Source organism: Coregonus lavaretus (assembly GCF_964263955.1).
Source record: "Coregonus lavaretus genome assembly, chromosome: 9".
NCBI lineage: Eukaryota > Metazoa > Chordata > Actinopteri > Salmoniformes > Salmonidae > Coregonus > Coregonus lavaretus.
This window is the reverse complement of record NC_139996.1, coordinates 27,472,470-27,487,333: the sequence shown is the minus strand read 5'-3', so window position 1 is coordinate 27,487,333 and position 14,864 is coordinate 27,472,470. Positions and strand designations below refer to the sequence as shown.

Below are 14,864 nucleotides of genomic sequence, written 5' to 3'. Positions count from 1 at the left end.
CTGACCAACTTGCAAGTGTCTTCACTGACATTTTCAACCTGTCCCTGACTGAGTCTGTAATACCAACATGTTTCAAGCAGACCACCATTGTCCCTGTGCCCAATAACACTAAGATAACCTGCCTAAATGACTACAGACCCGTAGCACTCACGTTTGTAGCCATGAAGTGCTTTGAAAGGCTGGTCTTGGCTCACTTCAACACCATTATCCCAGAAACCCTAGACCCACTCCAATTTGCATACCGCCCCAACAGATCCACAGATGATGCAATCTCTATTGCGTGCCACACTGCTCTTTCCTACCTGGACAAAAGGAACACATACGTGAGAATGCTATACATTGACTACAGCTCAGTGTTCAACACCATAGTGCCCTCAAAGCTCATCACTAAGCTAAGGACCCTGGGACTAAACACCTCCCTCTGCAACTGGATCCTGGACTTCCTGACGGGCCGCCCCCAGGTGGTAAGGGTAGGTAACAACACATCTGCCACGCTGATCCTCAACACGGGGGCCCCTCAGGGTTGTGTGCTCAGTCCCTTCCTGTACTCCCTGTTCACCCATGATTGCATGGCCAGGCACGACTCCAACACCATCATTAAGTTTGCCGACGACACAACAGTGGTAGGCCTAATCACCGACAACTGTTATTTTGCTGCTGCTCTTTAATTATTTGATATTTCTTTGTATATTATTTTTTTACTGATCTATCTTTTACTTAACACTTGTTTTTCTTAAAACTGCATTGTTGGTTAATGGCTTGTAAGTAAGCATTTCACAAGGTCTATACCTGTTGTATTCGGCGCATGTGACAAATACAATTTTATTTTATTTGGTTTGGTGCTGGAGATAATGAATAGGAGGTTGAAAAGTGGCAGAGTTGCTCTTTAACTTGTTTAGAGAATATATATTTATTGTGTGTGTGTATGTTGCAGAGACCTGAGGGAGAACTACTGCAGGAACCCTGACGGCCTTGACCTCCCATGGTGCTTCACTTCAGACCCTAACGTTCGCAATGCATTCTGCACCAACATCCCCCGCTGTGGCACACAGAACACTGAACCCAAGGGTGAGAGCATAATCAAAACCACAGTAGACCCCTGAGCTAAAGCCTAGCCTATAGCTCCAGGAGCTAATACTGGTCTTCAGGTCTCAGACAATGGTAGTGCAACGGATATTTACTGCTTTTGGTTATACTAACAAGTGAAGTGGGCGGCGGGTACCCTAGCGGTTAGAGCGTTGGGCCAGTAATCAAAAGGTCTCTGGTTGAAATCCCCAAGCCGACTAGGTGAAAAATATTCCGATGTGCCCTTGAGTAAGGCACTTAGCCCTAATTGCTCCTGTAAGTCGCTCTGGATGAGAGCGTCTGCTACATTTTTATTTTGACCCTGCAAAATAAATTTACTTGGCATTCAGTGTTGTCCCTGAAGTATGATCTCCTGAGCAACTTATAAAGTATGTTTCTATAGAAGTATTACTGTAGGACTCTGGGAATCACAGCCCACTGCACATAAATAAACTAGCTCTGACAGCATTACAACATCGCTCTGTCCCATTGGACAGTGAGGGTGGAGGCTCTGTCCCATTGGATAGAGAGGACAAGGAAGCGCTGTCCCATTGGATAGTAAGGGGATCTGGAATACAGATTCTTTAGGGTTGTGTTTTTCCCACACTCAGATTAGAATCTCGGGGCTGAGACAGTTTTGTGACTGGTGTTTTGTAGTCATGTTCTGGTCTACCAGTCAGGACAGCAGAGATTTGTACAGTTTCAATACTATATTTCCATGGGGTTGGTGTGGTCTGTAGCATTCTGACTTATATTACAGGAACATAAATATGTTTTCATATTTTATTAGCCTGGTATCATACTGTGTGTGTGCGTGCGTTCCAGACTGCTACGAGGGCAATGGAGAGAGCTACAGAGGAGAGGTGTCAAGGACCAGGTCAGGTCTTCCCTGTTCCATCTGGAGAGACCATAGGTAACAAAACCACATGCTACACATCTGTGTGTGTGTTGGGGGGGGTGGGGGGAGGAGGGGGGACCATAGATGGGAGTAGGGCTGTGGTGGTCATGAAATGTTGTCAGCTGGTGATTGTCAAGCAAATAACTGCCGGTCTCACGGTAATTGACCGTTAATTAACATAAACACGTTTCGCATATCCTGGCTTCCACGCATTGCCTACAAGCCACTGATGCAGACCTTTGGAACAATCTATATTTTAAAAAGTCAAATAAATCCATTTGATATAGCCTACACCATCACAATAAACCATTATTTATTCACATGATATTGTCACGATCGTCATGGAGAGACCAAGGCGCAGCGTTGCAGGTGAACATATTTATATTTATTTAATGATCACACGATCAAAACAACAAACGAAAAACGTGACGTCTATGGTTTAAACACAAACCAACACGAACAAAATCCCACCAACACAAAGTGAAAGACAGACAGTTAAATATGGCTCCCAATCAGAGACAACCAGCTGACACTCGTTGCCTCTGATTGGGAGTCACTCAGGCCAACATAGATAGACAACGACTAGAACCTAAACAAAATAAACACCCTGGCTCAACATACGAGAGTCCCCAGAGCCAGGGCGTGACAGATATGAAGAAAATGTAGTCTATTTCAGAAGAACAGAATAGCATACAATGAGTTGTCCTTATGTTAGGCCCTGATCTGGCAGTGCCATTTGGCTGTAGGCTAAACTAGTTAATTTAGAAGAAAGATTTTCTTAGAATTCTGTGGCATTATTTTATATTATTTTATAGTATGAAGAATACAATTGAACATACTGTATCTGAATAAAATAGAAAGGATATTTTCTCCAAATGATTTCCAATGGAGTGCGCTCATCCAGCTATTCTGTGTTGAGTGGTTAACAAAGAAACAGGTCCTCCTATATGCTTAATTTAGATGTATTTATGCAACTTTAGTTGTGATACAAACGTTGGGCTATATGTTTAGATTTTTAATACATGCGACTAATGATGAGTTGAAAACGTTGCATCAAAGGCATGAGCTCTGCTTTGTTTCTTGTGCAGGCTGCGCACACTTCATCAGTCTCTCATTCACAATTTGTCAAGCACTTGATAATATTCTCACAAGGCTTTTAATTTCCCGGCGGCATCCCCCTTGTGTGGCTGTAATGCCCCCTAAAAAAATCCATGGCTTATGTGGCCAAAATGGCCATTGTGCCTTTGGGCTGAATATAATAATTATAATTCCCTTCTCCCAGCTGCCATTCGCCGTGCTCCGAAGCACCTCTCACTCACATGGCTCCCTCAGATATCTCAATTGTTATTAGCCAATGCCTGTCACGTGATTGGCTCCTTCTCACAGGCATCTCAGCTCAGAAGTAGGCTACAAGTGAAGACAGACACATCGGGCAATTGCGCGCGTCCTTATTATCGAATTCCGAGGTGCATATTGAAGATGTTAGAAGAACTGTCCACATTTACTTTTCATCAGCCAACAAGATGAGTAGGCCTAACAAACAAGAAAAGCACTAGCCTATGTCAATCTACTATCCCCCATAGTACAAAACTTGACCTATTCTATTGGTCAACTTGGCCTTCTGTGCGAGAAATAAATATTCCAAACATACTCTGGGACAGTTGTGGGATGCAATAGATCCCAAATTAATACAACCACTGCATAAAACAACTTTAAAAGCAATGAGGCTGATGCAACAGATCAACAGAAAATGTTGATAAACTATTAGGCTATTTCTTCACATTATAAGCCCAGCAATGCCCACACGGCAGTAGGCTATAAGCGCGAATGTGCCTAAATGCAATCAATTAGCAGGAAAACACGTTCTCAAAAGTGAACGCAAATGTGATTATGCATGTAATGCTTTATTATAAAGGTGCATTTTTGTGGTGAAAATGATCTTCCCCAAACTTGAAACTCACGTGCCGCCTATGTATGCCAGTTAGGCTTTACACCGGTTGTAAAGCGGATTAATATGCCTAATTTTAAGAAGTTATTTGGCCACTTTAGTTGCGATACAAACCTTATCAAAACATATAGGCCTATGGGATAGGCTACATGAGATGTGTGATTATGATTTGAAAAAGTCACAAAAAAAGCCATGCGCTGTTTCTTGGCTTACTGCACATGATGGGCATCATTCACAAGTGATCATTTATCTTTCACCAGTGATAGGCTAATATTGTCACCCATCAGACTATTCTTAATTTAATCTTGTCTTTACATATATACTAAATAATATATGTGTGAAATTAGTTTTGATTTAGAATGGACCATTATCATGCACCTGTCTCGGAACAGGGGCAGGGGGAAAAAAATACATGTAATCTATGCACTTAAATAGCGAATGGAGGACGCTTTTCCCGTAGTTCATTTTCATGCCAGCCAGGTAGGTTATACTCCTATTTTAAAGCAAAGCATGGTGCTTAATATTAGGAAAGTACAGAAATAAATATAGTAGGCCTAGCCTATAGAAAGCTGATGGGTTCCTCCTCTTTTTAATAGAGGCCATCAAAACGATGTTTTCTCGCGCAATTGCATAGCCTATAGAAATGTTGTGCAACATGAGTTTATGGGTTCTGATACAGTGTTTGATTTGATTTTCGATCACATTACCAGGCAGTTAGCAAGTTTGGTAGGCTACTAATGACCATCAGAATCATCACGTGGAATTTGACTGCGGTCATAACTCATGACTGCCAGTGTGGCGGTAATACGGTCACCGTAACAGCCCTAAGAGGGAGTGCCCTATTCAGAAACACATGGTTGAACCTAAGAGGTCATGGGGGAGTTAACCTGTAGCTGACCTGTGGTCAAGTCATATTGGTCTAACAGAGAGTCAGAGCCTGGCTGTTCTCAAGGAGAGAAAAACTGGTCCATTACTCCACTCCACTGTAATGGATGGTTGTGTGGGTGTGTAATAAAGCATCTGGGGGACATGATGCAGGCCTCCTCTGACCCTGAGCCTCTTCCCTTCTCGGAATACTTCAAAGCCAATCGGTTCCTCTGCTTGGCTCCCGCCCAGAGGTTAGAGGTCAGAGGTCAGTGGTTATTGTTTATGTTTGAGAGACTCAGAGGAATCACACTCTCAGCACTCATGCACGCACACGCACACTGTGCGTCACACTGAACTCCTCTGAATTCCCCTATTATCATCCTGGAATGTCTGGGAAGGAATTCTGTTGGTGACGTTCCAAACATTACGATCATTGCCCTGTGTCAGTGTAGGTGTGTGTGTGAGAGAAAGAGAGATGGGGAAAGAGAGAGAGAGAGGCCATACACAGCTGTGGCTCCTCTCATAATGGTGGGCTGACAGTCTGTCTTTAACCGTCTCTAATACTCTCCTTTGCTTTTTGTGTGTATAGTCGGGACAGAGATGCAGCGGTGCTGACTGTGGGACAGGAGGGGAGTTTCTGTAGGAACCCAGACAGAGACACACACGGCCCCTGGTGTTACACTAACAACGCTGCTATACCCTGGGACTACTGCAGCGTCAAACCTTGTGAGCCATACACACACACACACACACACACACACACCACTGCTGTAGTAGCACTGTCACTGTGTTGTCACTGAGACCTCCATCTTGTGTTTCATCCTCTGTCATACAGGTGAACCATCAGAGAACACCATTCCACAGAGAGGTCAGTCTCTCTACTACTGCCGCCTTCTGGTTTTCATGTTTTCATCTTGTACTTCTCTTTGGGTATAAAATGGTTGTTTCAACATAGTTTCCTCTTTCTCAACTTGTCAGTGGAGGTGTCCAAGGTGTCATGTTTCATCCATAAGACGACCAGGATAGTAGGAGGCGCTCCAGTCGCCATCACAGACGGAAGCTGGATGGTCAGCATACAGAAACGGTACACACACACACACACACACCTGGCTTTGCTTCTCTGTGTTATCAAGGTATAAACTCTGCTCTAATGGCAGATGTATAGACCATCTGTCCAAGTGTTGGAGTTAGCCAAGGTTCATTCGCAGTGTGTAATATCATGTGTGTTGTGTTCCCTCCCCAGGTCCAGTCACTGGTGTGGAGGTTCTCTCATACGAGAGGAGTGGGTCCTCACTGACAGACAATGCTTCTCCTCATGGTAACTGCATCTCTCTCTCTCTCTCTCTCTCTCTCTCTCTCTCTCTCTCTCTCTCTCTCTACCTTTCTTCCTCTCTCTCTCTCTCTCTCTCTCTCTCTCTCTCTCTCTCTCTCTCTCTACCTTTCTTCCTCTCTCTCTCTCTCTCTCTCTCTCTCTCTCTCTCTCTCTCTCTCTCTCTCTCTCTCTCTCTCTCTCTCTCTCTCTCTCTCTCTCTCTCTCTCTCTCTCTCTCTCTCTCTCTCTCTCTCTCTCTCTCTCTCTTTACCTTTCTTCCTCTGCCCTTTCTCTTTACTATGCTTACATCCACCCGTTTCCCCACAGTGTTCCAGACCTGAGTGAGTACCGTGTGTGGTTGGGTGTATCAGACCTCCGTGGCTCGGCTCCTAACAGCTCCTTCAGACAGGAAGTCTCCATCTCCCATGTGATCTGTGGTCCTGAGGGCTCCAACCTGGCCCTCATACGGCTGGCCCAGTGAGTGCCTGAACAGAAATATACAAACACTCCTGGTCGTATATCATACGTTTTCTATTCTTGAGAGGATTCTTTTTTCTTATTTTCTTTCTCTCTGTCAGGCCTGCCCTCCCTGCAGACAGTGTCCACACAATTCAGCTGCCGGTGGCTGGGTGCTCCATTGCTGATGGCTCGATGTGTAGCATGCATGGATGGGGCGAGACCAAAGGTACACACACATACCATCACATCCATCAGGATTGTATCATCCAGGAAAGGAACTGGTTACTCATTAGCTGTACTGATGTCTTGTTGTCATGACTATAATCCCCCCTCCTCTCACCTATCACTCAGGTACGGGTCATGAAAGTGTACTGAAGGTGGTCCATCTGCCCATGGTCAGTAATGAGAGGTGTAGTGAACAACACAGAGGGAACCTCCACATCACAGACACCAAGATTTGCGCTGGGGGGAGGAGGGATGAGGGGGTCTGTGAGGTAAGGAGGCTGGTGAACTACAAATGAAATGTGCACTGAAACACTTGAACAGTTCGCTCTCACCAGGAGTTGACTGTATGTTTTTACTAATGTATGCTTTATGTCTCTCCCCCTGTCAGAGGGACTATGGCGGTCCCTTGGTGTGTCAGGAAGGAGAGAGCAGGGTCATAGTGGGGGTCAGTGTCCATGGCAGAGGCTGTGCCCGTGCCAACCGGCCTGGCATCTTCATCAACGTCCCCTTCTACACCCAGTGGATCCACAAGGTGTTCAGACACTACCCCGAACCTCAGCTCAACTAGGCACTACCCTCAGATCAACTAGAGATAAACCTTTATCCCATCATCAACTAGAGACTCATTAGACCCAACCTTTAGACATCCTACACCCAGTGGATCCACAACTAGACCCCCCTTGATATAGACACACATTGTTGTCACTACTCTTACCAGTGGCTCAGTCAGTTAAGGACCAACTGAGTCCCTGTGCATTTGAAAGGGGGAAAACTCCAGCCGTACCGTAAATATCAGACGCAACTCCAAACTTGATTCTGGACTTCAGACTCATGGGCTTCTATATGTCTATGGAGTGGACCTGTGAAGTGGAATGCAATTGTGTTGATCAGACTGCTGGATTGATCCTTTAGATAATATAAATGTGTAGTGTTACAAACATGCTACTAAGGACAACAGAGGTGTGGATATGTGGATATGTGGTCGGCCAACCACCATGTCCTGAAGCTGGTAAGGTTTGGATGTTCAGGACTCGTATTGTACACAGTCAGTAAGAAGATGTAGATGAGGTGGTAATAGGGGAGAGTGGGGTAAGTTGAGACACCCCTTGTTTCTAGGAAAACATATACAAAATTAATAATGTGACCAAATTTTTAGGAAGAGGTCATCATTTAATGGAGTCAGAAGGAAGAAACCACAAACCAATTTTCACAAAGTCAATGGATTGTATTGTGTTACAGGTTTCATGATGCTTGTATCTAAACCAAAGTAGATCGTTTTCAGATTGTTTTGTACATCAGTTGGGGTCTCTATAAGCTACAATATGAGGTCCTAAACCTAGCATGAAAGTGCATCCTTGTAGCTGTGTGGATCAAATATAAAATCAAAATGTTTGCCTTGGGGTAAGTTGAGCCAATGGCCACCATACCCCATTCAAATTATGATTACATTTAGTCAGTTTTATGCATAATATTTTTGCAATGTGTCATGCATATAAACTCAAGATAGTGCATTTGTATTATTACAGAGAAGACATCATCATGCCCCTTGTATACAAACATAAAACAAACAGGGGTCTAGCCCCCATTGAGTTTATTGAGAGAGCAGCCAAGGAAGTGAGAGAAGGGAAGAAGTCAATTGAGCAGCAGCAAAGGATGAAAAAATAGACCTTATGACACTGAAGAGGTACATTGACAAGAAAGAAAGCAAACATGTACCTGTGTGAAAGAGAGGCTATGATAGAGTAGCAGAGGCACACAGGGTCTCACCAGTCTCAGCTTGCTAAACATATAAAAAATCTCGCAGACCAATTTCATGGGCTTAGTAGCCTCAAATGCAGAGAAGTTGCCTACGAATTGGCACATTGAAACAACATCTCTGTCCCAGACAGCTGGTCAAGAAATGGAAGGGTCAGTGATATTGAACAGAGAGATCTATATCTGAATGTAGGCATACATTTAAGATATATAATATACCACACCCCCATTCCATGAATTAAACTTTGACCTACCAGCACCATCACCCACTATCACAGGACACGATCACCCACTTACCCAAAGGCGGCTGAATTTACCCAAACCCGGGGTAAATTGTGCCAAGAGACCACTTTTTTTGGACAAGCTATGTTTTCAAAACTGTTATGTTTACATTAATTCTGATTATTTCCAGGGATACACAACATCCTGAAATACACTACAAAAGTATGTGCTCGTCAAACATCTCATTCCAAAATCATGGGCATTAATATGGAGTTGGTCCCCCCTTTGCTGCTATAAAAGCCTACACTCTTCTGGGAAGGCTTTCCACTAGATGTTGGAACATTGCTGCTGGGACTTGTTTCATTCAGCCACAAGAGCATTAGTGAGGTAGGGCATTGATGTTGGGCGATTAGGCCTAGCTCGCAGTCGGCTTTCCAATTCATCCCAAAGGTGTTCGATGGGGTTGAGGTCAGGGCTCTGTGCAGGCGAGTCAAGTTCTTCCACACCCATCTTGACAAACCATTTCTGTATGGAGATCGCTTTGTGCACGGGGGCATTGTCATGCTGAAACAGGAAAGGGCCTTTCCCAAACTGTTGCCACAAAGTTGGAAGCACAGAAGCTGTAGCGTTAAGATTTCCCTTCACTGTTACTAAGGAGCCTACCGCTAACCATGAAAAACAGCCCAAGACCATTATTTCCTCTCCACCAATATTTACAGTTGGCACTATGCATTCGAGCAGGTAGTGTTGTCCTGGCATCCGCCAAACCCAGATTTGTCCGTCGGACTGCCAGATGGTGAAGCCTGATTCATCACTGCAGAGAACGTGTTTCCACTGCACCTGAGTCCAATGGCGGCGAGCTTTACACCAATCCAGCTGACGCTTGGCATTGCGCATGGTGATCTTAGGCTTGTGTGCACCTGCTCGGCCATGGAAACCCATTTCATTAAGCTCCCGACGAACAGTTATTGTGCTGAAGTTGCTTCAAGAGGCAGTTTGGATCTCTGTAGTGAGTGTTGCAACAGAGGACAGACGATTTGTACGCGCTACGCGCTTCAGCACTCGGCGGTCCTGTTCTGTGAGCTTGTGTGGCCTACCACTTTGCGGCTGCGCTGTTGTTGCTCCTAGAAGTTTTCACTTCACAATAACAGCACTTACAGTTGACCGGGGCAGCTCTAGCCGGGCTAAAATTGCACGAACTGACTTGTTGGAAAGGTGGCATTCTATGACGGTGCCACGTTGAAAGTCACTGAGCTCTTCAGTAAGGCCATTCTACTGCCAATGTTTGTCTATGGAGATTGCATGATCGATTTTATACACCTGTCAGCAACGGGTGTGGCCGAATCCACTAATTTGAAGGGGTGTCCACATACTTTTGTATATATTGTGTATATTTAGATATCTTTGGTAGAAACAATACTATTTTTTCCTTGACATAGTGATGCTGAATGTAAAAAATGGCTCAACATACCCCACTCTCCCCTACACTTGATTCCTGAAGTTACTTGAATTACTGAAAAACAAAAGGCAGTAGCTCTCCACTTTTGTAGTGTGCTTCTGTAGGGCACTGTCAAGGTCACTAAAGCACAGCTCTGTACTTCTTATGGCCTAATGAGGGCATTATACTGTAGTATGCCTGTAAGTGTCTCAGTGTAAATAGTTTGCTGGGTGTGACTCTAACACTCGGAATGTGATATGGGTCTTATAGACCTGTGAGAGGATGGTGACGTTGGACTTTTAGGAATATGGAAAGATCAATATGAAGCCATTGAATGTAAATATGTTGTATTTCTGTATATGTACAGTCTTTTAAAGGTAAAAGGGAATGTATTGCAACTACAAGCCTTACCAGTGTCTGCTCTCCCCCCCCCTCCTTTCTTTCTTTCTATTCCACTTTGCTCGTCATCTCTCCTCCCCGCCTCTCTTACTGCACTAATGTATTCTGTTTGATAAACACACAGAACTCATTACCACAGGCCAGTATGACTGATTCCAAGCGCGCACGCGCGCGTGTGTGTGTGTGTGTGTGTGTGTGTGTGTGTGTGCGCGTTCTGTGAATTCTATTGGAGTGAGTTATATTCCCTCCCCTCCCACAGCCTCTGGCAGACATCCAGTAACTATCTACTCTGGAAATTAACTTTCACAGCATCTGTTACTGCAAACTGTTATCTAAATGGAGGTGTACTGTATTTTCAGTGTTATAATTGTGAAAGTATTAGCCTCTATATCTATCACACATTGGTCTGACTATTTCACCTGGGAATGTGAGGGGTCCCTCAAACAAGTACGCCCCACTTTATAGCTTTTGTTATATTTCATGCATTTCTATTTGAACATTTAGTGAAGTCATATTCTGTGTGTTTGTGTAATGTAAATGTGTTATGCTGCTATACAATGTTAAGTATTACATGTTAAGTATAACATTATATGTACCTGTATACTCTAGGCTACTGTACATGTATTGTTTATAATTAGAATACTCAATTTCAATACAGTACTATCATATAACTGTAATAGCCTACACCGTGTTCCTTTCTCAATGTATCTGTAAGTTAATCATTGAATACTATGTCTCTGTCTTAGTGTTACAGTATATTACGTCATGGCACCATACCCATATACATTCAGTTTGTCCATTTAAATATCATTAGGAGGTTGTGAGTGTGATCATTAGACCTAATTTCCATTTCAACCTTTCGGGGAGAATTTCTTGCATGCACAACAAGGCGTTATAACAGTAGGGCGTAGGTCTAGGCTTCTACAGGTGTCTATGTTAAATTATCTTCAGAAAGCGTCCATAAATTAACAGAAGGAAATTGTCTTTGACACGTGGTTCACATATAAAGCACATTAAAAGCACCAATGCTAACATACATGGGACAAGAAAATTAAAAAGGTAGGCACTAAGCGCAGCATTAGCATTTGTGTCTAAATGTACTGTTTATAATTGTTATTGCAGAGCGAGGATTTGTTGTGGATGTTCGCTTTCGCTTTGACTTTGTACTGTACAAGTGGTCTGGTGCATTAGCATTTGTGTCTAAATGTACTGTTTAAAATTGTTATTGCAGAGCAAGGATTTGTTGTGGATGTTCGCTTTCGCTTTGAGTTTGTACTGTACAAGCGGCCTGGTGGAAGCAATTTGTTAACTGAGTAGGCTAGTTTACAGTTGGTTATGAAGCTGCTCTCTGAAGCTAGATAGACTGAAGCGCTGTGAGAGGTATCACCTGTCTAGCTTATTTCAAGACCAGCAATTATCTGTGGAATCATGTTTTATGTTTTGTGTGGACCCCAGGAAGAGTAGCTGCTGCTTTCGCAACAGCTAATGGGGATCCTATAAAATACCAAAATGCCATTATGGAACTCTGCTGCGGAGACACTGAGTGCCCACTGGGTGGTGGTAGCGTATAGGCAACATGTGGAGGGTGAATAGTTAAATAAAGGTAAAATAAAAAAATGTGGCCTTACTGCTATAAGCCCATACAAACGCATAGAATATTGAATACATGTTCACTACATGGAGCAACAGATAGATCCCCTAAAGGAAGTTTGTTCTGAAGTGTCTGTCCTATATCTGAGAGATGTAAGAAAGATTTATTTTTTATTTTTTACATGTATTTAACCCCTTATTTTTGGCACTAAACAGTCTCCATAAATACTTCCATTCATTTTTTCAACTGGTACCAGGGACCTTCACACGAGTCTTGTGAGGCCTGTGGGTGTCCTAGAGCAAAACAAGCGACATGTACAGTTGAAGTCGGACGTTTACATACACCTTAGCCAAATACATTTAAACTCAGTTTTTCACAATTCCTGACATTTAATCCTAGTAAAATATTCCCTGTCTTAGGTCAGTTAGGATCACCACTTTATTTTAAAAATTTGAAATGTCAGAATAATAGTAGAGAGAATGATTTATTTCAGCTTTCATTTATTTCATCACATTCCCAGTGGGTCAGAAGTTTACATACACTCAATTAGTATTTGGTAGCATTGCATTTAAATTGTTTAACTTGGGTCAAACGTTTCGGGTAGCCTTCCACAAGCTTCTTACAATAACTTGGGTGAATTTTGGCCCATTCCTCCTGACAGAGCTGTAACTGAGTCAGATTTGTAGGCCTCCTTGCTCACACACGCTTTTTCAGTTCTGCCCACATATTTTCTATAGGATTGAGGTCAGGGCTTTGTGATGGTCACTCCAATACCTTGACTTTGTTGTCCTTAAGCCATTTTGCCACAACTTTGGAAGTATGCTTGGGGTCATTGTCCATTTGGAAGACCCATTTGCGACAAAGCTTTAACTTCCTGACTGATGTCTTGAGATGTTGCTTCAATATATCCACATAATTTTCCTTCCTCATGATGCCATCTATTTTGTGAAGTGCACCAGTCCCTCCTGCAGCAAAGCACCCCCACGGCATTATGCTGCCACCCCCGTGCTTCACGGTTGGGATGGTGTTCTACGGCTTGCAAGGCCCCCCTTTTTCTTCCAAACATAATGATGGTCATTATGGCCAAACAGTTCTAGTTTTGTTTCATCAGACCAGAGGACATTTCTCCAAAAAGTACAATGTTTGTCCCCATGTGCAGATGCAAACAGTAGTCTGGCTTTTTTATGGTGGTTTTGGAACAGTGGCTTCTTCCTTGCTGAGCGGCCTTTCAGGTTATGTCAATATAGGACTCGTTTTACTGTGGATATAGATACTTTTGTACCGGTTTCCTCCAGCATCTTCACAAGGTCCTTTGCTGTTGTTCTGGGATTGATTTGCACTTTTCGCACCAAAGTACGTTCATCTCTAGGAGACAGAACGTGTCTCCTTCCTGAGCGGTATTACGGCTGCGTGGTCCCATGGTGTTTATACTTGCGTACTATTGTTTGTACAGATGAACGTGGTACCTTCAGGCGTTTGGAAATTGCTCCCAAGGATGAACCAGACCTGTGGAGGTCTACAATTATTTTTCTGAGGTCTTGGCTGATTTCTTTAGATTTTCCCATGATGTCAAGCAAAGAGGCACTGAGTTTGAAGGTAGGCCTTGAAATACATCCACAGGTACACCTTCAATTGACTCAAATGCTGTTAATTAGCCTATCAGAAGCTTCTAAAGCCATGACATCATTTTCTGGAATTTTCCAAGCTGTTTAAAGGCACAGTCAACTTAGTGTATGTAAACTTCTGACCCACTGGAATTGTGATACAGTGAATTATAAGTGAAATAATCTGTCTGTAAACAATTGTTGGAAAAATTACTACTTACAAAGTAGACTTGCCAAAACTATAGTTTGTTAACAAGAAATGTGTGGAGTGGTTGAAAAACTAGTTTTAATGACTCCAACCTAAGTGTATGTAAACTTCTGACTTCAACTGTACGTGTTCGTGAGAGTCTCACCATTAATGTGTAGCCCAAACTGTTCGGACGCTACAGACAGAAGTTGGCATATCGGCTGTACCGACTTCAGACGAGTCCCAAGATGCTTGTGGGGATCGTAGAGCAAAACAGAGAACACCACTGTCTTCGTGAGAGTCTTATCTTTCCATAGTATATTCTTTCCATAGTTTGTGGTCCAAACCGTTCGGACGCTACAGACAATTCTGTGAGAAGACCGATTTTCGGGATGTCTCATGGACTAGCAAACACCGCTCTAGCTCTGCCACCTTAGGGCTTAAATATCTATGAACCACAAACACACCTCTGGCTCAGGGCTGTGTGTATGTCACAGCTGTGATGCTGTGCTAGAGCAGGGTTCTGTCCCTGACTGACAGTGTCTTTCATGTTGGCTGCTCTTATAGCCCTGCACCCACGTCATTCCCCACATAAGCCACTCTGCATCCAAACACACTTAAACAGGGGCATGCCTGAGAGACACTGAAACGCAAGGGATGTAGATGGAAGGGAGAGAGAGGGAGAGGGGATTAAATGCTGAATCCATTGTTGTAGCATTAAAGGAGTTACAGCCAGCAGAAAATACACAGAATATATATTTTCTGTGAGTTCTGCATGCTACTGCTGACATGCACAACACACACACACACACACACACACACACACACACACACACACACACACACACAGACACACAGACACACACACACACACACACACACACACACACACACA

General features: G+C 43.5%; 1 protein-coding gene across 1 annotated transcript in view; it reads left to right on the top strand.

Annotated features, from left to right (window-relative positions):
- The window catches only part of LOC311135269 (hepatocyte growth factor-like), a 39,401-nt gene extending 28,137 nt beyond the window's left edge, over nucleotides 1-11,264 (top strand). The window contains exons 9-18 of the mRNA XM_084169219.1: nucleotides 935-1,068; nucleotides 1,891-1,978; nucleotides 5,368-5,504; nucleotides 5,614-5,646; nucleotides 5,757-5,862; nucleotides 6,022-6,096; nucleotides 6,417-6,566; nucleotides 6,668-6,774; nucleotides 6,900-7,042; nucleotides 7,162-11,264. Coding sequence (XP_084025345.1) covers nucleotides 935-1,068; nucleotides 1,891-1,978; nucleotides 5,368-5,504; nucleotides 5,614-5,646; nucleotides 5,757-5,862; nucleotides 6,022-6,096; nucleotides 6,417-6,566; nucleotides 6,668-6,774; nucleotides 6,900-7,042; nucleotides 7,162-7,341 — 1,153 coding nt within the window. The 3' untranslated portion in view covers nucleotides 7,342-11,264. The remainder of the gene's footprint in view (nucleotides 1-934; nucleotides 1,069-1,890; nucleotides 1,979-5,367; nucleotides 5,505-5,613; nucleotides 5,647-5,756; nucleotides 5,863-6,021; nucleotides 6,097-6,416; nucleotides 6,567-6,667; nucleotides 6,775-6,899; nucleotides 7,043-7,161) is intronic.
- The last annotated feature ends 3,600 nt before the right edge of the window (nucleotides 11,265-14,864 follow it).